General features: G+C 39.4%; 2 protein-coding genes across 3 annotated transcripts in view; one reads left to right on the top strand and one right to left on the bottom strand.

Annotated features, from left to right (window-relative positions):
- The window catches only part of PGM5 (phosphoglucomutase 5), a 59986-nt gene extending 38733 nt beyond the window's left edge, over nt 1-21253 (top strand). For both annotated transcript variants that reach the window (XM_015848859.1, XM_015848860.1), the window contains exons 8-11: nt 5453-5588; nt 6858-7041; nt 12727-12861; nt 19704-21253. In XM_015848859.1, the coding sequence (XP_015704345.1) occupies nt 5453-5588; nt 6858-7041; nt 12727-12861; nt 19704-19793 (545 nt within the window). In that variant the 3' untranslated portion in view covers nt 19794-21253. The remainder of the gene's footprint in view (nt 1-5452; nt 5589-6857; nt 7042-12726; nt 12862-19703) is intronic.
- Nucleotides 21254-22200: 947 nt separating this feature from the next.
- On the bottom strand, nt 22201-24678 carry TMEM252 (transmembrane protein 252). Its single transcript, XM_015848862.2, has 2 exons — nt 24332-24678; nt 22201-23404 (listed from the first exon to the last, which is right to left on the bottom strand). Exons 1-2 carry the CDS (start codon nt 24607-24609, stop codon nt 23155-23157), a joined length of 528 nt encoding a protein of 175 aa, XP_015704348.2. The 5' UTR covers nt 24610-24678; the 3' UTR covers nt 22201-23154.
- Nucleotides 24679-25715: the final 1037 nt, after the last annotated feature.

Genomic DNA, 25715 nt, shown 5'->3' with positions numbered 1-25715 from the left:
GTAGATGACCAGTACTTTAGCAATGTGAGCTGTTTTTAGCAATAAATATTTACTTTATTGCGAACCTTTTGGTAATGTCCTAAAAGCTGCATGAACTTCACAAATTTCTGACAGTATTGGGCATTTGGGTAAATCTTACAGCTTTCCTCTCCATCACGGCTATTTAGGGAACTGAATTGACACATCTTAGTTTTCAGTGAAGAAGTTTTAACGAAATATACCATATAGCAGATCAGAGTGGGGAAATTACTGTTCTGTGAAAGAGAATGGAGATTTACATATCCACATTCTGCTGTCAAATTAACCATGCAGCACTGGAGACTGATTGGTTGTATACCCAGGTAATCCAGCCCAGCTGGAATTTCCAAACAGTACAGAGCCTTAGTCTTACAATATAAGGGATTTTGCACTGGCAGATAAATAAAAGCAAAGTTTCTGCTATAAAAGGACAAAAGATTTTGAAAACATCCCTAGTGCTGCGTTTCCCAGACTTGTTTTCTGGCAGCTGATCTTGGAGCTCAACCAGTGCTTTAAAATCTTCTTCCATTTTTGTAGTCGTGTGGGGAGCTTGTCAGATGAGGTTAGTAGCTTTCTGGTTCTATGACTAATGTTTAGGACACAGTTCAGAGAAGGGCATCTGCAGCAGCAATTAGTTTCTAAATTTCATCAGCAAAGAATTAATCAGGATTCAGAGAGCTGTATGGCTGATTTATCTTTCTGCAGTTTAAGCCACCTCAGTAATTGATGCATCTTTCATAAACTTGCATGTTCCATCTCCCAGATTTCCAGATGCCATTAATACCATCTGCTTTCTCCTGCAAGATTATGTGGAAGAAGAACTACTGGAGAATACAAAGATGGTCTGGGGCTGAAAATGATAAAAGCCTTTAAAGGGCTGTGTGGTCTTATCTGTTGCAGTAATGCAAGACTCCATTTGTCTAAAATGTCACCAAGATTCAAATCACTGGAGGATAAATTTGTAAGGCTCAAACTGTGTGCGGACAAAATGTTCTACTGTGAGTTTATGTACATGCTTCAGTTTCACATCTCTTTTAAAATTGCATTTACGGAGTGCAGTATGCTAGACAGAATTGGCTAATTTAGGGAAAAGCAATTACATTTTCTTCTTATATATGATCCTCAAGGCTCACTGTCTATCAAAATTGAAGCTCTTATCAGATAAAGAATAAATGAGACATATAAAAGAAAGCCTGCATGCCCAACAGTTTGGCAGCATTAGAAAAAAAAATAGTCATGTGAGCATTTTTTCCTAATTTGACTTGTTTCTCAGCCTACTGACTCTCAAAACTACTTCAGTTTAAGCCTGTCTGTGTACTTGTGAATGGGAATGTGCTCTAACAGTTCTTCCCAGATTGTTTACTCTGAGTCTGCCCATAGTAATTAACAGTTGCAGTAGTATAAAATAACTTTTGTTGTTATTGTTATATTGAGAAATACATGGCAGATTAACTTAAAAATAATCTGTGCAACTACTTGCCATTACTGTAATTTTCCTTACCAATGGCAAATAATGACATAATTAGAAGACTGTTGACTCCACTGTTCTTTCTGTTTTGTCTCCTTACACAGGGGCTGGAATTCATTAATGCTATGTATTTTTCAATCTGAATTATCAGTGAGAATTATCCTGAGATTGCTGAGTGCCCTCAGCAAAACAAAGTGATTGGTAGTATTGGAATCTCAGGAATTGTGAGGCTCCTTTTATTTGATCACTTTGCACAAACTGACTGCCTTTGCAGATTTCACAACAACAGATATTAAGTACATGAACCGAAGGAAGATACTGCTAACTGAACTGAGCTGGCAGAGCTAGCTTCCTCCCTTGTATTATGAGCATGTGAGGTGGACAGTAAGTGTGAGAGAGGAAGTGAAGACACCTACAAAGATAAAACAAGTGAAAGCCAGAGTTGACTAACAGAGTTGCACTAGTGGATTTTAATTTGCTAAAAGAAATGAAAGCTATAAATTTGCACATATGTATATGTGGTAAAATAAGAGGTGGAATAAATAAGTTTGGAGAGAAATCCCAGTTGTCAATTTTCCTTCTAATAAGAATAATGAATCAATACATTTCTTGGAAATGCAGGGTTACTGTTGCTGTTAGGGTAGTGTTTTTAATCACTGATTTTTTATTTATTTTTTTTTTTTAATTCTGAAAGGGTTGGGTTGTTCACAGGTTTTTCCATGCAGACTTCTGCCTCTGGATTGCTTTCGTACTATGCTTTTTCTTTCCAGAGGAACAACAGTCTGTATGTCATCATGAAGGGCACACAAGGACAGAACACACGCCAAAGCTGCTAAATGGATCAGAAGAATAATACATGTGTACACTCATCCCTCTTCACAGAGATTTATAAGCTTAAGCCATGCCAAAACAAGGCTCGGAGACCTTTCTAAAAATTCTTATGTCCATGTTTCACTGGACCATTTTGGTTCAGTGAAACATACTCAAACTGTTTGTTAAATCAAATGCTTATTTTCTTCAGTGCTAAGTTTAGACCTTTATACACATGTCGAGATATATTGACTGTTTTGCTGACTGACTAGTGTGCCTTTCACCGTGTGAACTGATGGCTTGCAGTCTTCAGCGTGTTGCGCACTGGGAGAGCAAATGATCACTTACTTTGAAACAAATAACTTGTGTATTTATCTCTAACACATCTCCACTTGCTGCTAGTGTCTGTTGAACAGATTAAGCAATTTAAGTTGTGGGTAATATCATCAATAGAGATGACTTTTAGGCAGAATTAATGTTTCCTGTGCTAAGAATGAATGGCTAAAAGAAGAACCATGAAGGTTAAGAAAAAAGGAACAGCAGTGCTGGGGCAAGTTCACCATCTCCAGGACCATGCATAACATCCCTGTTCTCCTCCACCCTGCCCAATATCCCCTACCAGCTCCTGCTCCCAAAACAACTCAGCAGTGCCAAGCTGCAGTTCCCCACCCTTTTGTCCTGCCTGGCCATGGGCAGTAGCCAAGCTTCTTCTGACACCCAGAAACCCTCCTGCACCTGTGCTGGCCTAACAACTTTTCTGCTGTTCCCAAAGAAATGACAGGTGCTGGTGGGAGGTGACAGCTCCCTTCTACATCTTCCTTTCAGTGGCAGCGGCAGAAAGCTGCACTGGCAGCGTTATCTAGGAAGAAACCTGTTTGCAATAAAAAATAGGATCATGCCATTTGCTTTGCATATGAGCAAAGCTGATTTTGTTATCTGTAGACCAGATTGTTGGTATTTCTTTGGAGGGCATCCTTTAGCTAATCTACTGTGTTACCATGAGGAGGGAGTAGAAGAGGTGAGGATCTGACTATATGAAGGGCTGACTTCCTGTTCGGGGTCATTTGTTTTCTTTTTTTATCTGAAGCTATTTGCTAAGCTCCAAGGGCTCATAAATAACCCTGCCCTTTTTCTTCTGATCAGGCAGCACTCCATGCTTTGATAGCATCCGGAGGCTCTGAACCAGGGAACAAAGTAAGCTCTTACTGTTTTTATAGCAGCTGCTAGGGGACCAGGCTATAGCTCCAGGCACTGTATTAGCAGACTGTCCTTGTTGTGAGCAGCTCACAGACTGCAGGTCAAGGCAGGTCAAAAGTGGCAGAAAGTAAGTATTCTCAGTATCATGACAGCTACTTTGCAAACATGAAGGAACATGGCTGGCTGTCTCAATTCTTAAATCCACTTGAGCTATTCAGTGTCCTAGTTTTCTACAGGACCCAACTGACAGACTCAAGCAAAATCTTCATGTATCTTTTTTTTTTTCTTGTGCTTTCTATAAACACTTTTCCCCTTTACAGCCAGTAGTAATTTTTATGCAGTTCTGGTATTGTATGGATTAGTAATTTATGCATAATTAGCTCAGCAGTAATTGTAAATGTTAGATTCAAGGGGTGGGGGGTGGTGTACACCTCTAGGGCTGAATGTAATCCAAGGAGCCTGAGTTACAGGCAGAGCTGTGGCAAACCCAGGTCGATGGATGCTTTGTGTGAAGCAAATTTGTGTGAATAGCAGCTGCTACCTTGACTTGCTGCTCTCTGTCAGAAAGATGGACTGAAAGACAAAGGCAGCAGCGGTAACTGAGGGATGGATGTTAAAAGAGTTAACCCCAGAAATCACAGTTGCTCCAGGCGAATCTCACTGTTTTCCTTATGTCTTTGATTTTCTCTTGACAATTTTTCACAGGATTAACAGCTTCAGTGCATCAATTTATATAACGAGAACCAGATCCTTTGCCAGTAGGAAAACAGTCATTTTTGACAAATCTGTGTACAGAACTTGCAGGCTATTATATAAAAAATAGAGAATTGCAAATCAGACTTGATGCAGCAGAATTTTTATATTTGGCGAGGGTGAATATATCATGAAACACATTTTGGAACAAAAGCCTTTTTGATTTCTCTTTGTAGAATGTTTTGCTAAGTAATTTCTGGGGGCATGGGTAGTCAAACTATGGGTTAATAATTCATGAAAGAAAACAAACAAACAAACAAACAAAACTTCTGACTTAATGCATTTGCCTTGTACCCAGGGTTTCCATACTGTGTAAACAGAAAATGATAACTAAGTGTGACTAAAAAACTTCAACCAAATCTGGTGTTAATTTGCCAGAGCAGTGGCCACAGATTAGTTAAAGTATTCATCTTCCAGCATTTACTAAGTATCAAGTGTTTTGGATCATACTTCCTATTGATTTTCAGAATGGTTCAGCTAGATTCGCTACAGATTGCCACAAAAACTTGTTCTAAATTATCAGAAGGAGCAAGTGCTTGCTGAGATGACCAATACCTTTCCTATAGAATACTCTTTGCTTATGAAATGATAGTTATATTGAAACTTTTTGCTGTTTGATACATTACTGTTCTAATAGACAGAGTTTACCTTGATAGAAATGCTCCCAGTCCAGGTAAGTTATGTGTCTATTGCAAAGCAGTCCATTACTCCAAGTTGTCCTTTTGGTTTTCTGTGTGGAAATTGCCAATTCAGGTCCATGCTGATTTGAATTCATATGGTAGACTTGAATTTATGCCTCCTGTATCTCTGAATACTCAGATATTGAATACTCAGATACTTGACTCACATAACACAGAACACTCCTGGCCAGGAGTCTGCATGTCTTGCCCAGTTCTGGGAAACAGTACCAGAAATGTGGAAGTTCCCTGTATGTCAGCAAGCTAGAAAAATGATTAAAAATGTATTTCTACTGCTACCACTATCCATGTACTCACGTACATTTTTTACTTCACATTAGGGGTATAGACATAGTCATATGTAAAAATGAATTCCGGTTGTCACCAAAGCTACCGTAGCTGTGGAAGTTAGTACCTTCCTGGCTATCATTATGTGATGTACAAGTTAAAGGAGACATTTGCCCAGCCTCTTAGCTTGTTATCTCATGTGCAGTGATATCAAATTATGTGCTTTACATATCTCTCTTAGGGTCTGATCACCTTCGAGAGAAAGATGGACTGTGGGCTGTTCTTGTTTGGCTTTCAATCCTAGCAGCGCGAAAGCAGAGCGTAGAAGAAATCGTCAGGGATCACTGGGCAAAGTTTGGTCGGCACTACTACTGCAGGTGAGAAAAATGAAGGCACAGGAATTTATGCAGTCAGTGGGTTGATTCTTCTAAAACAAGGCTTGACGAACTGTGCTCAGCTACGTTTAGATATTTGTTTGATATGCCCATGTAATGAAAATCTGCTGCAGATTGCCACTGTTCTGTATGCAGTTTTTTATCAGTTGAGTAAGCAGACTTTTCTCACCAGAGGAGTTGTGCATATATGTAACTTCCTTTATATTACATGTAGAATCTCTGGGAGTAGCTGGTTACATGGTTTTGAAAAATGTCAAAACCTCAGCAAGTTTTCTCATACATTTGTTTCTCCATGCTTCTTCATGAAAATGCTTTTGTGAAAACTGATTTTGTGCTTGCTTTGAACTTAGGAGAACTCCTCTGAAGATTCAAAAATACCTGTTTTTATTAATGTCTCAAAAGAGTGAATTCTAATTGGTGTTCACATAACACAGATCTTACCTTAGCTTCTCCCTCTCTCCCTCTTTCTTTCCAAATAGGTTTAGTTCAGATGAGTAAGTATAGTCATGGAGGAACACAGCTGTTCCTAAAAACTTTCAGCAAAGTTTCTTCTATCTCATTTTCTTCAGGGCACTGCACTGATTGTGCTCATGATTTCAGAATGCTGTCTGTGCTGGGGTTAGTCTGCAGAAGAGGAGGCTCAGGAAAGACATTACTGCCCTGTACAACTACCTGAAAGGAGATTGTTGTGAGACGGGAGACAGCCTCTTCTCCTGGGTGACTAGCAATAGGACTAGAGGGAATGACCTCAAGTTGCGCCAGGGAAAGTTCAGGTTGGATATTAGGAAAGACTTTTCGTGAAGAGTGGTCAGGCGCTGGAATGGGCTGCCAATGGAGATGGTGGAGACAGTGGCCCTAGAGATGTCCAGGAAGTGTTTACATATTGCGCTAAGGGACATGGTTTAGTGGGGAAATATTGGTGGCAGGTGAATGTTTGGACTAGGTGATCTTAGAGGTCTTTTCCAACCTTAGTAATTCTGTGGTTCTATGATTATATGATTTTTTTAACATTACAATACAGTGTGTTTTCCAAATGGTTTCTATTGCCTCAAGAGATAGGTGGCCAGATTAGAACTGTGGCACATATACAGAATGCTCTGGTTTAATTTGCAGTCAGTACCTCAGTAGTCCACTGTCAATTTTTGGAGTAATCAACAAATTGTTAATTGTGTGTGTATTGAGATCTGTGAAAAAAGAATCGTCTTCTAAGTGGACTTTGTTTTTACTTCTACTTTTTTATCTACATGCAAGGTTTGATTATGAAGCACTGGAACCCAGAACAGCGTATTTCATAATGAGAGACCTGGAAACTTTGATCACTGACAAGTCATTCAGCCATCAGCAGTTTGCTGTGGGCAGCAGTATCTACAGTGTGGAAAGAACAGACAGCTTTGAGTACATAGATCCTGTGGATGGCACTGTGACCAAAAGACAGGTATGGCTGTGGTGGTGGAGTAGGAAAATTTTGCAGCTTTCAACGTGTCTATTAAAACATTTCTTACATTCAGCTGAAAGCCTTACCATTTATTTATAGGACATTTTTTAAAATTTGCTCTGATAGATACCACATTTCCTACTTAAGATCAGCTCAGACTGGATAAGATAATCCACCGCTGTTTTGGCTTGCATTTGCTGTGCATAAATGGAGACTGTAGTGTCATAGAGAATGTAGGCAGAGATGGGGTCCCTGCTGCCAGCAGTGCAAATATAGAGAGGGACCCCTTTCCTGCGTAATGGAAGTGTCATATAGAAAGGCAATGTTTGCTTTTTCTGTTTTCTATCTGAAATCTACAGTTGCTGTACATTGCAAAAAAAAAGTTAAAATTTTCTTACTTTTGGTATTCACATAATTAAGACATGTTATTCCATTGTTGCCAATGGCATGCAGAAGATTTAAGCAGATTGTTCCATATCGGGGCATGTTTGCCTTCCCTAGCCAAAATAAGTGCTCTGTGTTCCTTTTGGGCTGACTGTAGGCTATGTCAATATTAAGATCTTTTAGCTATCAAGTTCTGCAGCTCAAACTGAGCCTTTGATGTTCCATGACAAACACAAAAGCAGGCATGTATTTTTGCCTGGTATAGATGTATCTAAAAACATTTTGAATATGAGATGTGGCTCACATTTAAATGTATTCTGATTTTATGCTGCTTATTTTTATTGTCCTGTTTGTGAGCTTTGTAAATTGCTTGACCTGATCATACTCCACCAAATGATATTATGAGCTGTTAAAACAGTTGCTGTTCCATTCTGCTCAGTGTCTTTGTAGTTTCCATTCATTATTGCATCCAGATGATATAAGCAGCCCACCTGCCACTGAACAACTGTCTTTGTACATATTGCTATTGAAACAAGGTACGAGGGTATTGTCATATCCGAATCCACTGGAAAATTACAGGCATGGCAGGTTTGTGACTCTTGTCCTTTAAAAAAAAAGTTTGTAAATTTTTAGTGTACTTTCCCTTTCTTTTCATCCAAAGCTGTTTCCTAAATTGGAGTACAACTGCTAATCACGTCACCGTGTAATACAGAGAAGCATGATTTGCTCTGTTTTTAAATGGACTTTGAAATGGAGACCATGTCTTTTCATTGGCAAAAGCATTCATTTGATGAAAGTACAATTCAATCTGTTCATCATCTGACAAGCTTACATTCCTGGCTCTGTGTGTTTGCAGCCTTGGTGGAATTCTCCAAGCATAATAAAATAAGAAATGGCATTATTCCACGGAAATAGACAACAGTTCACACTGCAGCCATTTTCCTCACATTGTATGCTCTTCGTGCAAATGCAGGAGCCTGTTTGTGACTGTTTCGTGTAGATTTTTCACCTAGGCTTTCAGGAACCTTTTATTCCTCAGTAGTAAGTGGATAGAAAATTGTACTCAGTGTATCTGAACTGCTTCTATTGGACTACAACTAAGTCAGTCTTAATAAACTGCAGTAAACAAACAGCAATAACAAAATAGGTATGTAGCAATACAAGCAGACCATACTCTAGTTTATTCTGAAACAAATAGATGAATATTGTTTATCATCACAATTTGGTAATAAGCCATAAAGTTAAACAAAACATTCTGCTGTTCCTGAAAACTGTGCTGGCCTTTGCACAGATATTAGCACATAACAGTATCAAACAAATTACCAGCTAAGAGGATCAACTTTTTCATGAAGATTTATCGTATTCTGAGATTTAGAGAAAAAAACTCCTAATGTTTGTTATTTAAATTTCCTTAGTGTTGTCTTGCTCCTTTGTTAGATTTAGGCTGTAGGATTCTCTGCATGTAGTCTCATGTTTTTTGGGGGTCTTTTCTGAAAGTTATTTCATATGACCCTCCAGAGATAAGGGAAAAATTCTTCTTTGTTCAGAATGATATTTCAGTCCCATGTCAGCAATAACATATTTCTTGTCAGAACAGACAGAATGGTGATGTTCAAGATGAGTAAATTAAAATAATGATATCCACAGTATTTTGAAGAAAGGTATAGCTGTTCAGCATGCTTCTAATTTATGCATGTGTCTGTCTACTATACTGCTACTGAGATAGATTTTAAGCTAGTGTGACACTTTACCATTTAATAGTAGTCTTCAAAATCTTAAGTAGTTTTTCTTTAACTTTGCTACTTAGTCTTGTTTATCCTAAATTACTGTTTTAATTCTCACTTGTTTAATCACAAAATTGCTAACTGAAAAAGTTGTGAAACCACTGGAAGTGAAACCACATAGCACAGGGTGTATAAAGTTCTGTTTTCTGGACACTTCAGAGATCTTAGTGCATCAGTAAACTGCTTAACTGGATCATAGTGCAAAAGGAGAGAAATCCTTGTGAAGCTTTATCTTTGTCATACTGGCTTCAAAGCCAGTGGGTTAACCAGTGGCAAGGACATTTTGTTTCAGAATTTCCACATGGCTAATTAATATCCATCATCAGTGCTGATTTGCCTAACATAAAGATCTGCAGATATCCGTTGTGGGAGCTGTACTGAAGGTTTACATTTGCTTCCTTTTGGAGAAAAGAATTACCAGTTTCCGTAATAAAACATGTTCGTGACAAACATTGCGCCCTGTTTTACTAAAACTGGAACTTTTTCTGTACTGTGGAATTTCCAGTTTGTTATTCTTCTTTGTTTTACCCTCAAGCCAGTTTATTAATTCTGCATATAAAATTCTATGCGCTTTCACAGAGCTGACATTTTCTGTATAATAAATAGGAAGTATGTGGCTATAAATTCATTGAGCTTATGTCAGGTGAGAAAATGCCATCATGTCAAACAGTAAGTAGGCTGCTTTCAGTTTTATGGGCTTTTTTTGTCAGTTTGCTTTGACAATGGTGATCACAAAAGCTAAAAAATACCAGAAAGGAATATTTTGTATGTTAAGCAGTGCACTCTGTAGTAGTGAGCAGGGATAAACTCTTTGATTTTGTCTTCACCTAAGTGCAGACCATAGGTTATTAGACAGGTAATGCTTCTTCATAGTTATCTGGTTATTAGCTGTTTTTCCTTTGGCTTTAACAAGTGTAAGCTACAGCTTTGTGGTATATGCTTCAGAAAACATAAAGAAATGTAAATACATAATAGTTCTCATTAAATCCCATTGCCTTACAGAGTGAAAAGTTTTGCTAGTTTCCAAATTGCTGCTTTCAGTTGAGAGTCAAAAGACAGGTTTCTGCTGTGGAGCTCTGTGCCAGAAATGACTTATGCTGTAGCTCCAGGTGCAAACGTGACATGAAAGTTGACTTTCACAGTCCAGCTTTGATGGCCACTGTTTCCCTAGCACTCCCGGCACTTCACAGAGAGTTGTTTTTAAAAAGTACAGTCACTGTGTCTCTATAGTTACCCTTTGAAAAATAGCTTTAGCTGTATGGCAGAAATCCTAGTCTTATAGACAATTATCAGCTGTGATCCCTTTTGTGTAAAAAACAATATTGCCAATTGTTTATTCTTGAAAATAAGCTCAGAAATAGTAAACTGTCTGAATGCATGTTGCGTGTTTGTAAACTATGTAAAAAACTTAAGTGCTGTAAACTGTAGCATCAGAGTGGCTACAGATGCTTTGGATTGGTGGAAAAAAATAGCATTAAGAAGGATAGAGTTATGGGGAGTGTTTGTAAACCTTTTTTGTTCAAAAGACCATAATTTAAAGAGTGGTGAGACAATATTGAGGTTCTGAGAGAGGCAGCGATGTATAGTTGTTATTCTTGCCAGGTAAGCAGAATATGTTAGAAGAGTGTTCAAGTGGTTTTACTAGATTTATCACTACGGAGGTGGCTTGACCTTGCAGGGACATGCAAAATGCCCATGTAGCTATTGGGTAGGAAGACATTCACGTGCTCTTTTATGTTCACGGTTTCATTTTGTGCAAGTACGTTAGGCTTTCTTCCTTTCCACTTCAAAATGGTTGACGTGAATGTTATATATTTTGAGCTCTTAGTTGTAGGTTTGACAATTATTCAAAAGAAACTGCATCTAGAACTATATATTTTTTCATTTTGCTGTTGTTAGGAATTAGGAGTAGTTAGCAGTCAGCAAGAGACAACTCCTTGTTCAAAGGATGAGATCATAACAAACTGACTATATATTTTTATCTATCCAAGCTGAAATTCCATTGAGACCAATGGCCAAACTCCCACTAACATCATACGAACCAACCCGTTAATAAGTTGGCTTAATAGCAAACAGTAGGAAAAAAAAGCTCTAAAGCTCGTTATGCTGAATATAAACTATTTTTGATTATTACATATGCTTTTAGTATTGGGAATACTAGATGAATTTTTTTTTACCGTTGTGTGTGTTAATATTAATACGCAGGAGAATAATGCCTCCTGTTTATTTCCATAGAAGCCGCAACAAATACAAAGTGCACTATTTGATAGAGCAAGTTCTCAGTTATAAAACACCATTTTTAAACATAGTCACCACCATTGCCTATACATTTCCACCAGTGATGAGCAGGAGACTGCATGCTGTGCTGTCTGCCTCAGCCTTTTGCCCATGTGTTATACTTTCCTGTTACATATTTCTTCATGTTATCATCCAGACACTGTTGAAGATACTTTGACATATAACTGAGCAAACAAAGGCTTTTTGCGCTTATATTTTAGTATGGGGGAGCACCATGTTCATAACATCAGTTTCTTCTCAGGCTGCTGATAAAGATGGAAGAATATAATACTTCTCTCTTTAATTTTCTCGTTTTTAAATGGTTTGCTGCATCTTCAACAAAATTAACAGTGATGTCAGTTTGTGCACTCATTTGCCAACAGCAGGACTAAAATGGAAAATAGAAGTTCACTGGCAGAACAGAGGTAACATTTAGCCTAGGGATACTATTTACAGAAAGGGAACAAGACCATAAGTTAGTGCAAAGCTGTTAGAGGATGAAAACACTGCAACTATTTAACTTTTTAGTTTAGTCCTTTGTTTTAATGGGAGCAAATTTACCTGTCTGCCCTTCTTGCTTACCTTATAGCATCTCTGTACATAGAGGCTGTTGACTATAGATTCAGGTACATGACCTGTCGAAGAATGTGTTTGTATGTATAGTATGAAAGTAGGAAGGGTAAATAAAAGAGAAGGAATTAAGTAAATTCCTACTTAATTAATAATAAATCTTTTTAGATCTTCATACAGTTAGTGCACAATAAGTGATATACTTGAAATTAACAACACAGGTTGGGTTTCTAGTCTGTACTCCAGACTTTTGTTGAAATCCTTGTAATCAGGTCTTGATGCATGGTCTGTGAGGGAGCTGATGCTGACTTTTGTATTCAGTACTGACAGCTGACTTTTGCTTCAGTAGCTGTTTGCCATACACTGTTGATCTTATAAATATTTCACAGACTGGTGATTTTTTTGCTCTGCCACAGAGAACAAGAACAAATTAGTAAAAAAAAACCCTGAAAACAGCAGTAAAAAAGCCTTTGGTTGGAGGATTGGGAGTGAAAACACAGATTGTTTCTGGATTTGAGAGGGGAAAAAAGTAATAAATGAGTTGCCTAGAGTTAAAGTGAAATTGTATCCTTATGGTTCTTCCTTTCATGTTTTATTTTAGAGTAGTGAAAACTGTGATGTGTAAGAGGTATTGCCACCTTAATGTATGACACTCCTCCTTCTCCCATAGGGGCTGCGGATTATTTTTTCAGACGCTTCCAGGCTCATCTTTAGAATGAGCGCTTCTAGCCATGTGAGAGCTACTCTCCGGATCTATGCAGAGAGTTATGAGAAGGATCCTAGCCAACACAACAAGGAACCACAGGTAATGTAATAACATTGTAAGACCTGCAAGAACAGACTGTTTGCAATTGTGTAAAAATCAGACTCCAACAGATGCCTGTAGAAGCCTGAACATCACATGTGTTGGTTTTCGTTTTTTTTACCACATGCTAAAGGCAGAATGTTCTGAGTATTATACCAAAGCTGCTGAGTGGTCAGGAAGCATTAGCAGGCCTGCTGTGTTTGGCTTGGGAAAGCTGCTTCTTGATCTCGGAAAGGGGATATCAGTGAAATTGAAGAGTTTCCAATAGTTGTAATGATGCATATTCAAACCATAAGTGAATACTTTGGAAATCTGCACCATCAGTTCAATGAAGATCATCAATTCAATGAGGAGCACTGAGGCAAAAGGTAAAAGGATAAAGAGAAAAGAAGTATGTGTATATATTCATACATTCAATCAGTCAGTCAGTCCAGGCAGCTGAATAAAACACCACATCCTGAGAAAGCCAGTTTTTTGTTTAAATTACAGATACAAGTGGTTAAGTCAAATGCCAGAAAGACAGTATCATCTGTAGTATCAGGTGTTGCCTTAAATTTTGAGGATATATTGGCTTTATTCTTTGGCCTCAACCCTCCCTGGTCACTGTGGACCTGCTTGCTACTCAGTGGACCCAAACTGTGCATTGACTCCCCAGTGTGATCTTGGACCTTTCCCATTGCTGTGAGCTTGCCTGTTGATCTGGACTGTTTGTTGATTCTGGGTGCAATTTCTGGGTCTGTTGTGCTTGCCTGTTTTAAGTATCATGGGGCTGGGCCCTGAATGGCAGTAAACCTGCCCTGTCAGCCATACTGCTGTTCCTGGTGCTAGGAGAGTAGCTCATGGAGAATAGCCTGGCACTGAGAGAAGAGCCAGCCAGCCCTTGCTGCCTCTTGACAGTCTTTGTTTAGTCAGTGATACTTTTCTTCTGTTCTGCCAGCCAAACTCTTCCATAGACCTCTTTCATATCTGCAGTGTGAGTAACTAACATAATGCTCAGTTCTGCCTTAGCTGCAGCTGTGTGAATCACAGACCTCTGGGACAGCAGGGGAATTTCTTTTGCAGCAGGAGCTGAAGGTTAGTTTTATGATTTCCTCCATTCAGCACTTTGACCTTTGTTTTCTGTGGATTTTTTTTTGTGGGACCGTTGACTTTTTGAGGTAGGAATAGCAGTTTTAGTATATGTTTGTGTAATAGGTCACAAAATGGGAATATTAGGGCCTGAGATCCCTGAATGGTGGGAAAATTTTAGTCTGTCATGAGATTTGTTTCTCTCTCTTTTTTTTTTTTTTTAATACTTGTTTTTTTTTAAAGAACAATATTTTAAAAATAATAATTTTTTGTGCAGATTTTCTGGGGATCATTTAGTTCAGGTTTGCCTTAAGGGTTGCCTTGCACTGCAAGCACAGTTAGGAACTAGGGATGCCTGAGGCTTCACAGTGTAGGGACTCCTTGTAAGGGAAAGACTTGAAGCTATCTGAGAATTATCTCGCATCATAACCAGACACCTTCCTAGGAAAATAAAAGTTTGAGAGCAAGTTCCAGTGAAATCCAGCAAACACCTAAAACATTTTATAATACATATTGTGATCCACCTCTCAGACTGGTTCCACTGAAACACTGTCATGTTCTGAAATAAACAAAAGAGGACTAAGTATGTCTCATGGAAGAGTGGATAAGCACTTAACTTGCAGGAACTGAAAACTCTGCTTTTGAAGTCTCATGTATTTATGACTGCAGTGCAAATGCAAAATTTTGCCGACCATGAAATCCTTTTGAACCGTGTGTTGTGTTTTTGTTTGTTTGTTTGTTTTTGTTAGATTTCTGTCATAGGTTTATGGAGTTTCTTTATATGCTACTAAACAATTGTCTAACAGATATTCCAGAGATTTTGCTAACTAATTTCCTGCAGATATGGCGTATTCATTTTGTTCACTTTCTTGAAGTATCGTAGAATCACTAAGGTTGATAAGGCCTCTAGGATCAAGTAGTCCAGCCATCCAGATATCACCAGTATTTCCCCATTAAACTGTGTCCCGCAGTAGAATATCTAAATGTTTCTTGAACACGTCCAGGGGCACTGACTCCATCACCTCCCTGGGCAGCCCACTCCAGTGCCCAACCACTCTTTTAGAGAAGATATTTTTCCTAGTATCTAGCCTGAACCTCCCCGGGTGCAACTTGAAGCCATTCCCTCTAGTCCTATTGCTAGTTATGTGAGAAAAGAGGCCAACCCCCACCTTACCACAGCCTCCTTTCAAGTAGCTGTGGAGAGCAATAAGGTCTCCCCTGAGCCTCCTCTTCTCCAGACTGAGCAATCCCAGCTCCTTTAGCCGCTCCTCATATGGCCTGTGCTCCAGACCCCTCACCAGCATTTGAGTGGGAACAGTTAAGAGACCTACTACTCCACTCTGGACTGTCACAAGTCCATGGAGCCAGGTGGGTGTCTTTTATGATACTTTCTGTATCATAAAGCAGAAGAAATTTATTTGATGCTAAGGTGCATAACAATTCCTTCTGCTTAATGGACTACCTTCTTAAGTACCTTCTTTTGATTGCTTACACAGACATTTGGGAGTTGAGTGCTTTTACATTGCCCTGTTTCTGCCCGATCACAATACCATTTCATTCTCCTGTGGATAACCATAACTATTCAGTTTTACTGACAACAAACAAGCAAATTAATCAAAATCTTCAAAAACCTATTGAGAAATGAAGAAATTCTTAAAATGAAAGAACAGGGATAGAAATCAAGCTTTGTGTGCCATCAGTCATTTTCAGGTTTGTGTTAATGTTTTGGGCTGTGTCCACAGTCATTGCATTTAGAACTAGCCCTATCCATTCGATGGCGATAGAGGTAGGAGGTTTCTCAATCTGAAATCGCAGTGATTTTTTTGTGTTTTGCCCTCATGTGATTCTAATGCTTGAGTCCCAGTTTGTCTCAGTTCTCTGATCTTACCATCAGCCAATTATCTGTCCAGCTCAAGCACAAGTTTTTTCTTGTTGTTATTGTAAACTGATCTTCACAGATGCAGAGTGGCTGTCCACAGAATGTGGCTGAAACTGTTCCCAATAGGAGCATAAGTTGTTCTCTGAATAGGGATGAAATCATCAGTAGCTATTAATGAATATAGGGTCTCTCAGAACTTAGTTACTATCTTATTTTAGTAGCATCTTCTGAAGATTGTTAGATGTTTGTTAGCTAAAGAATCACTGTAGTAGCAGCAACTACACAAGAGTTGTTTCATTGTGCATTTGTCAAAAAAAGCAAACTAATTAAAAATGTAATTGGAATTGAAAGTGTCTTCATCATCTGAAGCTGAATTTCTGAAAGAACGTTTGAGTGTCAGCAGAGAAATTTTTTTTTTTTGGGTGGACCATGGAATGTAGATAAAAGGATTAAGATGATACATATCTTGATGCTATATATATGTAATGTAATGACTGTGTGAAGGGATTGCTTCTCTCTCGCAAGCATGACTTTGTGCAAGAGCAGAGAACTGGAATCAATAGCATGTAAGTCCTTTTCCCCAGCATCATTTAATAGTGATAAAATTATAAGTTTCTATATGGTTCTGTCAAAATACTGTTAACAACCTCTAACCACAAGTTCAGTTTATTAGAGTTACAGCTTCTCTGTTATTTTTGAAACACTGGATCTTTTAACATGGCACTTGCTGGATATTTATATGTCATTTGAAGGTTTTGTATTAAGTCTTACCCTTACTACTTCAATTCATAAGCTTTTCTCTGAAGGCATGTGAAATAAGGAGTTTTATATCTATTTGATTGCACCCTAGTATAGTACATTATATGCATGCTACTCAGATAATTTGGCTTCCAGATCTGCCAAAAGCCTTCCTGTGAACAGCTTTCAAATCAGTTGGAACTAGAATGAGTAGTTTGTTTTTGTGTTATGTTGGAAAAATATATCATATGGCAGTAATTATGAAATATTCTATGACTCAAGAAAATGAGTTAACTTAAGTTTCAGTCTGGACTATTTGAAATACTAGAAAAGAATCTTTTGACAAGAGATATTTCCTAACACCACCCAGTTTTCATTTTCCTCTTGTATTTCCCACCCCTTGTACACGTTATCTTCCACTGCTGGGGCAGAACAGCTGTCCTTCTGAGTCTTACTGTAGTTTTATTTGAGTTTGCAAACAGTAGTTAGTAGTTAGACATAGATAATGAGGTGGTAGAAATATCAATTCCCTTTTCTCGTCAGCGTGTTGCATCATTGTATTGAAGTCAACATGATCAGTTCTGTAAATGTTCCAGACGCAGACAGGTTGTTCCACAATTGACCAGGTTATTCATGTGGCTTAAGATCTTCTAGGACCAATGACTGCAGCATAAACTTCCAGAGACTGCTGCTTTTTTGGAATGCAGGACCTGGCAGTTGTAAGTCCACGGGGCAGGCACACCGAGCTCAGCTGAGGGTTTAGCCCTTGATATATCAGCCCAGCAGAAGATCTAGTATAGTGCTGTCTGCTTGTTAATTCAGGAAAGGTCAGGCCTGAATCTTCAAGGCTTATCAAAGTTTATAAAACAGTAATAACACCACCTAGCAAGTATAGCTTTCAATGACTTCAGTGTACAAGCATGTTTTTCTCAAAGCTACCTTGAGGAACTGGAAAACTACTTTAATTGACACTAAAAATGAAGGACCAACAGCTGAAGAGGTAGAATTTTGGATTTGACTGCAGCTTTTAGAAAGGGAAAGTGCGAAGTTGGACTTGGCATATCTCCTGTCATGGCAGAATTCCAAACATTGAACTGTAGTCCTTCTTTGAAAACTTCATGCTGTGCTGCATTGTTTATCTCTCTTTAATTGGAACAGTTGTTCTAGGAAAGTGAATTGTGCTGAAATATGCACTATTCCAACTCTGCTTAGAAATCTTTAGCATTATAATTTCGGAATATTCTGAAATAATTATTGTCCAAAGGGCAATATTTGTTATTAGTAATTCAGGTGCCTACATGCCCATGTACCGTAAGTCACATAAAGGCTTAGGTGATGGATAGCTCAGCAGTACACTCTTCAAGTGACTAATTCAGGTGGCTTTCTTTTGCCCTCCCTGTGGTACCAGAATATGAGGAGCAAATGGATTAGTGCTTCATGTTTTACAAGTAATGACATGTACATAAGTAACTGACCCCCTGTTTGGAGTGTTACACCTTGATCATTCACTCGGATACATTTACAGCTGGGGGAGACCAAAATTATGCTGATAAACTTGTTGCTGTATGCAAAATGCAGATAAATACATTAAGAGAATGTAAGAGCAGAAATGTGAGAACTCTGAAAGAGTACAATAGTTACTTGTGTTCACTAGAACACTTTGTGTCCTGATGTTACTGCCATTCTATGATTTGTCTGTTCTGGATAATTTCTGCAAATTTCTTTCCACTGATAAAACTGATAGGGCAACTTGTTTTTGAGACTTAGAGTGGACTGAGAAATGTGAACTTAACACCTATGGAGAATGAGCACGCCCAAGTTATGTAAAACTCACCTAAATTTGGTTTGGCATGTTCAGCTTTTCATCTCTCCATCCTTGTTGTTCTGCTCTGCTCTTACCATTTTTAAAATAATGCACTTTTTTAACATCTGCAAGATGAAGAAAGTGTAGTTGAGGCAAATGAGAGGGCAGAACTAAAATAAGTTTTTATCTGTTGACAAGTATGATTGTAAGCAGCAGAATATTTCAATGATAATTGGAACCATTTGGCTGAAGAACAGCAGCTAAGATATTTTTGTAAATGGGTGTCACATGATTTGATTTTGTTTTTTGCTCAAAGCACTGAGTAGTGCTTTGTTTGTTTTGGTGGTTGTTGTTTTTTTCTCTCAGTGTTCATTTGTTTAAGAAATGAGGGCCAAGTAAAGCTATATCAGTATGGTTTTTTTCCTTAAATTTTCCTGTACTTTTTGGAATAAATAGGTCAGAGTGTTCTCAGGGGAGTGACAGAGGAAGTTCAGATGTTTCTCTCTTCTTTCAGTTCTCCTTAATCCATGGCGTGGGATGGAAGGAATGATACAGTCCTTCTATATCAGCACTATTTACTTCAGCAAGATTTGCTCACGATGTGCTTTTTGAACAGTGATGAATCAGACCACTTACATTTGTACTTACTGTGTACACCCATTTGTTGCCAGTGACATGCAAGGTGTTGCTTCATGACTCTGCTTGACTCTCAGAAAATTAGAGTATTAGTTTGGCAGTGAAATATATAATTATCTGAAAATAAAGTTCTTTGCACAAAACTCATCTTCTGTCAGTTCATCCTTCCGTATGATATAATTAAGTGGGAGAAGAGTCAGTTATTAGTTGAAAAATCATCTTTTACTTGGTTTTCATATGGTCCTATCTTGACAGTTATCTGCACGCACCAATCTGAGCAGTTTTGTGTGTAGAGCCACTTAGTACAGTCAGTAGCCCAGAACTTAGAGTTCTTGCTGTTTTTCTTGCTTTCCTAGTTAGTACATCACTCATCAGAATAGAAGTAATTATTCCTAGGTGATATCTACGCTACTTCATACAGTAGATTTCACAAGAGCTGCTCTGTTCCTGTTACACTGAGATGTGATTACTGTGGTGTATTTACTGGTTTCTCTTTTAAGCATAGCATTAAGTATAATCAATGTGAAACTTCACAAAACTTGCTTGGCATGACTCCACTGTCAAGTACATGACGTAGTACAAGTGCATCAAGTCTTTAATGATTATTTAATGATTTACTACTGTTAGTTAAAAAATACTGTGTTAGGAGGGGAATTTAAATAATGTGTCTCTTGATATTTCTGCCGTATGAAACTCATTTCATTTCTTCCTTTTCAGGCTGTGCTAAGTCCTCTTATAGCGATCGCACTGAAAATATCACAGATCCATGAGAGGACAGGGAGAAAGGGACCCACTGTCATCACCTGAACCTGCGGAGGATTGCTAAACCAGGGCCAAAAGAGGAACAGCGAGGAAGAGACAGGACTTTGCTGAAATCTGTTAGCTGTTTGTGCCTTGTTTGGTTTAATAACTTTTCTTGGGGATAGAGGGAGGTGAAATGAGAAATTCAATGTCATGTCAAACATATTCAGTTACACTGATCTCCAAAGACAGTAGTGTATTGACTTCTTTGTTTTACCTGTAATATCTTTATTTCAGATAACAATGTAACCACAGAAAAAGGCCTTAACTCCTAAATGTTGCCAGCAATGTGACAGAAAAGGCAAACTGCTTATTTTTGAATACTATGATAACAGCTGGGGGAAATTTCAGTTCTGGAGAGAGGGGGAGAGGCTGCAAAGCAAAGACATGTTTGGGATCCCAGTCTCCTTACTGTTGGTTTACAGAGACGTATGCAAAACATGTCTGGAGCCCAAGGGCTCTGTGCTAGGCTTTGCAATGTGTGCATTTTCTCATCACTTCTCCAGTCTCTCACATTGCTTACAGATATACGCTGGCGGCAGTGTTGTATACACACTTGCACATGCTCCCAAAGGCAGTGTCATCCCATATTTTTTTACCCCTGCTTTTAAAGCATTATCAGTCCTACTTGTGCCTTTGCATTTTCCTGATTTTTGACTCTTTTGAGGCAGTTGTGCTGTAGAAGCTGATTGTGTCCTTGCACAGCAGTATGTTGGGTATAGCATCTTGGCTCTCTTTTGCAATATTCCTCGTGCCAGATGATGGTACTGGAGCTTATCATGTTTGAAAGGCAATTGCTTCAAGTTCAGCAATTTTACATAAAGAAGTTATGATGGAAGTTTTTAAAGTCTTTGCAATAGTCGTGTTCCACTTAAAAGAGAGTGGCAAGTGAAGTGTGTAGTGAAGAGGAAACGTAAACAAACACTAATGAATTACACAGAAATAACTTGTATCACTCAGCAGCTGGACTCAGCTTTTGTTAGTTCTTTTCTTAGAGTGGATCATGAAATAAAAAGTTAGGGAGTGCCAAGAGTGAAGAGATGACCTGGTATAAATCTGAGAAGGACATCTGGGGATATAGACATTAGCATTTTTCTGCTTGTGAAATGATGCTGCAGTTCTAGCTACAGTACTGTGCTCTGCATAACAACTCAAAGACTTTATGCATGTGACTTGTTTGAAAGCTTTGCTTCCTTGGGAACAGTGTGGTCACTTGTATGATTTGTTAAGGTGGCTTTGTGCCGCCTGCCTCTTCGCAGTGTGTTTCATTTCATTGTGGTTGTCAAATCTAATGCAATTTATATAACATTGCAGCAAAAGGAATTGTTTTGATTTCTTTCAACACTTCTGTCAGAAAATTTCTATGACACTGAGTACACAATAAAGAGAAATGCTATATTTCTGTCTTGTTGGCAAGACACACTGCACTTTCAAGCATCCTAATAAAATTGCTTTTCATACAGTTACACTGTCTTCTTGATTGACTGTAAACAGATGAGGCAGTCAGAAATGGGACACCTCTGCTGCTGCTGTTGGTTCACAGTTTTATCAAGTCTAGAAATCATAAGGTTCCTGTGTTGTTCAGCTGTGATGGTGTGAGCAATTTACTTGGACAATAATTTTCTCTCTCAGAACATGATATTTTTCTGTCGCTGATATTTTGTATCTGGTATTTTTGTCTGTCACTAATTAGCAAACAACTTTGAGAAATGGAGAGAGAAAGATAAAGGAAATAAAGGTACAAGGGAGCATAGTCTAAGAGCACTTATATACAGTATTAAAGAAAACTGTCTATAGTTTCATCTGCTTATTGATAATACATTAAATTAACTGTGCTGATGATCTAGGTGTGGTCTAACCATGATAGGTTGTGGAGTCTCTCTGGAGATACTCAAAACCCTCTTGAATGTCTTCTTATCCAACCTGCTGTTAGGAACCTGCTTTAGCATGGTGTTGGACTAGGTGATCTCCAGAGGTCCCTTCCAATCCCTACCCCTCCAATCACAGATTCTGTGATTCTGTGACATATTTCTTATCTGAAATTACCGACTACAGTGGCCTGGATGCAAATTTTCTTCTGTGATTTTGCAGAAGGAAGGAAGGAAGCATGTAACAGAGGAAGGATGAGTCCAAGCTTGTCCTCTTTCCAGTACTTTTTTCTTTATAACTATGAATCCCATCTTTATTTCTCACAGCTCTTAAACAAGAGCAACTCTAAAAGCAAGTGCTTTTAGAGAGCTCAGAGAGGGGCCTGGGCAGGGTTTTCCACCATTGCTGCTTCCCTCTGAGGAGCTGTGTGCCTAACCAGGATTGTCTGTTTGGCAGTTAGGAAGTATAGCAACTACTAAGGCTTTGTACAGTGTACTTTCCTTTAACCGTGGGCACCTTGTGTCGTACAAGTGAATACATGGCATTGGTTTTAAATACAAAATTTATTCACAAATTCGGTAGTAAATTAGTAAGTACTAGTACTTCAAAATAAAACAAGTAGCTTCAACAGAATGTGCTACAAAAATACTCAGTTACTACAAATGTTACAAATTCCAGACAAAAGCTGGTGAATGAGTAGGTTTCCCAAGTCAGCTATTGTTATAAAACCACAAATGAGGACTTTCAGCCAAAACTCCTTAAGAGACACAGACACTGAGGAACAGTAACAGCATGAAACTCCTTAAAATCACAGAATGGTTTGGGTTGTAAGAGACTTCACTGATCAAGTTTAAAGGCTCCTGCCACAGGCAGGGCTGCCAGCTGCTAGATGGGCTGCTCAGGCTGCCCAGGGCTTCATCCAGCCTGGCCTTGAACACCTCCAGGCATAGGGCATCCACAGACTCTCTAGGCAGCCTCTGCCAGCACCTCACTTCACTATGAATGAAAAACTTCTCTGACATCTAATTTAAATCTTCCCTCCCTTAGTTTAAAAGCATTTCCCCTTGTCCTATCATTGCAAAACAGGGTTTTAAACAAGATTTCCCCCGTTTATAATCTTCCTTTAAATACTGAAAGGCCATAACAAGGCATCCCCACAGCCTTCTTTTCTCCAGACTGACTAAGCACAGTTCTCCCAGCCTGTCTCGATGATACTCCATCCCTCGGGTCTGGATTACTGTTACATTCCTTTCAGAAGGATTTGCAGTTACACCCAACACTGTAAGGGACAGGCTGTCAGAGCTGCAGTGCTCACACCTAGTGGGAGGGGTAGGGGTTTTCTCTTACCCACTGCAGGCTGCACAGTAACAGCAGGGCGTATCTCTTGACTCATCCTACCTATGCTCTCCTGAACACAGCCAACAGCTCATTTGCTCTCTTCTAAGTCCCTTGGTAGTGTTACGCAAAGGTGACTATTCCCATGTGAAAAGCACTGTGATCACATTGGGTGGCAGCTCCTTGAGGCATCTGGCTCCTGCGCTGGGCTCAAGGCCTGGCAAGGTAGTTCATACGGTGGGGGCTGCTCTGGCTCATTTGTCTCACTGACAGACTCTGTGCTGCTCTCGCTGTACAGCGGCGGTGGAATGTTGATGACTTCTTGCTCTTTGGGTGCAGAGGCCACAGGTAGTGGGAAGGTCTGCTTCTCAGGGTCAGTGCTGTCTTCATAGGATGGGGGGTAGAAATCAGGCCTGAAAGAAAAACAGCAAAACAAAATGAAATGCATCATTGCTAAACATGAATTGTCTCTGAGTGCTTGGTGAGGAACTATCAGCTGTGTTTCCAAAGTTTAGTTGAGGCTTAAGCTGTACATGAAAACCCACACAAGGTTCAAGCCGTGCAATATGTAAGTGCAAAGGAACTGGCATAGCTGGGCTCATTACCCATGTCTTTCTCCACAAACTTTTTTTCATTAAAATAAGAAATTCAGAGACATGAGAGAGTTCCCATGTATGACATGCAAACATATATTTCAGCAAGTGCAAGAGAGAAGTTCAATTCAGAAAAAGAGAGGGATCACTGCCTGAAAGTAGATTATTTATTTAGTAGTACAATAATAGTTATCTTCCACAGTTTTAAATTACACACTGCATGTTCCTGCTTATCTAATCAAAATTTGCTGGATGCTGTATGCAGAGTGCTTTCAGAGTACCCACTGCCAGTGTTTCTGGTGTGGTTTCCACAACAGTCTGTGAAAAGTAATCTCTATCCAGTGACCCTGTAAAAAACACTGCCAGGCCCAGCACCAGTCAGCGTAAGAAACTGTCTCTCAGAGCATCAGACTTTGCTCCTAAATAGTGGGGTCAATTATGCAATAATACGTTAGCTAGGACCATGTAGGGAGCTGTAGCTCACTGCATAACCTCCTTGAGCTATAATAGCCATATGGGAGCAAAGCCCGCACCGCAGAACCAGTGAGGTCCATTGCAGTGCAACTAGTGATACTCTGGCAGGATCTCCATTGCTGTCAGTGAGGCTGTACCTGCTCCTTCTATGCATGGAATTGGTGCTTTCTGTGCCTTGTGTATTTCTGTGTATTGCACTTCTGTTCTCACTGCATCTTTAAAACCAAGCATCTCTTCCCCCTCATTCATGGGCAGCAGTATCGTAGTACATACCTGTCTATGGTGCTGACACGGAGCTCTGCAAGGCCAGGGTTCCTCACGAAGATGCTGCTGAGGACCCTGTATTTCATGGCTTCATGGACTGTGCTCCAGAAAATGCCAGCCACAAGGAGCACGAGCCCCAGAGCTAGAAGGCAGTAAGCAACCAATGGGTTATTCCCACATTTGCATGCAGAGGAACCTGTGTAAATGCAAAGGACTCCCAGACAAATGATGGAGAAACTGAGTAGGAGCACACAAAGACGAATGAGGGAAAAAACAACTTTTTTCATGTTTCCCAGCAGACACAAAGCTCCTGCCTGCTGTTTGTTTGCTGTCGGTCTCAGCTGTGCGTCTCATCGTTGCACAGCAGTATTTTATACACTTCAGGAATGACTGGCCTTTGGACAATTAAGAGAAACAAGCCATTTTAAGATACTCATTAACTCTGCAAGACACTCATAATCTCTTCCAAGATTAATTTGTAATCTGAACCTACCGACGGGAAGCAAATGAACTTCCTGCATTGGTTCTTTGCCACTGCTATCTCTGGAGTTCTTCTGAATTGCTGCATTCATCACAATCAGCAGTGGCTTATGCAGTTTGCTGGCTGGTGAATGACAACTTCTGTATCTATCTGTCTTAACAAGAACAACAGCAACAAAAGAAACACAAAGCACTGCTCAGATGCAGATAAGGGCAGAGAGAGTGCCAAGCTAATTTATGGCTGATATGATAAACCAAGTGAAGTGATTCAAGTGCTTCCCGCCCTTCAGGGCCTTCTCAGAATCCTTTCAGGTTGTAATTCCTGTCACCTTATTGTATTTTCCGATACAGGTATTCAGAATTCATGTTCACACACAGTTTCCTGAAACTCATGCTCACATGTGGTTTCCCTTACTGTATGCTCTCTGTTCAGTCATTCAGACAAGGAAATAACCTTCCCACTGATTGATTATGCTCTTGTCAGCATCTGGTATGAGAACGTCACAGATTAATATCTCATTGTGAACAACAGCAATTCACAGAAGTACCCGAATACACCAAGTCTCCAGAAGGCCTCAGATGCAGAAATCTGCCATACACATTCCACTGAGGTGCCTTGTGCCTCTGATATCTGTCCATAAATCTTTGTGTGATGCAACTAGGGAAGCAGATGCTTACTGTCTGCTTATCTCTATGGTGCTATGCCAGGTGGGTCTGGCCTGTGCCACAATATGGACAAAGGCTCTCGCTGCTCACCCCCGGCAGGAGGTAGGTTAGTTCAAAGTATTCCTAGGCTTGCCACCATATTTGCCTGCAGACACCAGAAGGAAAGATGTCCACAGTTCACATTCAGGCTGCCAATTGCACTGGAGCAGCATTTCAGTGTGTGGATACATGGACACAACACTGTTTA

The sequence above is a fragment of the Coturnix japonica genome, chromosome Z (assembly GCF_001577835.2).
Source record: "Coturnix japonica isolate 7356 chromosome Z, Coturnix japonica 2.1, whole genome shotgun sequence".
Taxonomy (NCBI): domain Eukaryota; kingdom Metazoa; phylum Chordata; class Aves; order Galliformes; family Phasianidae; genus Coturnix; species Coturnix japonica.
This window is presented reverse-complemented; position numbering and strand designations above follow the sequence as displayed.

Excerpts from the sequence above, each read along its gene's own strand:
- TMEM252 (XM_015848862.2), bottom strand. The coding sequence starts at position 24,609 with ATGAAAAAAGTTGTTTTTTCCCTCATTCGTCTTTGTGTGCTCCTACTC. Across the intron at positions 23,405-24,331 it reads CGTGTCAGCACCATAGACAG|GCCTGATTTCTACCCCCCAT; the intron begins GTATGTACTACG and ends TTTTTCTTTCAG.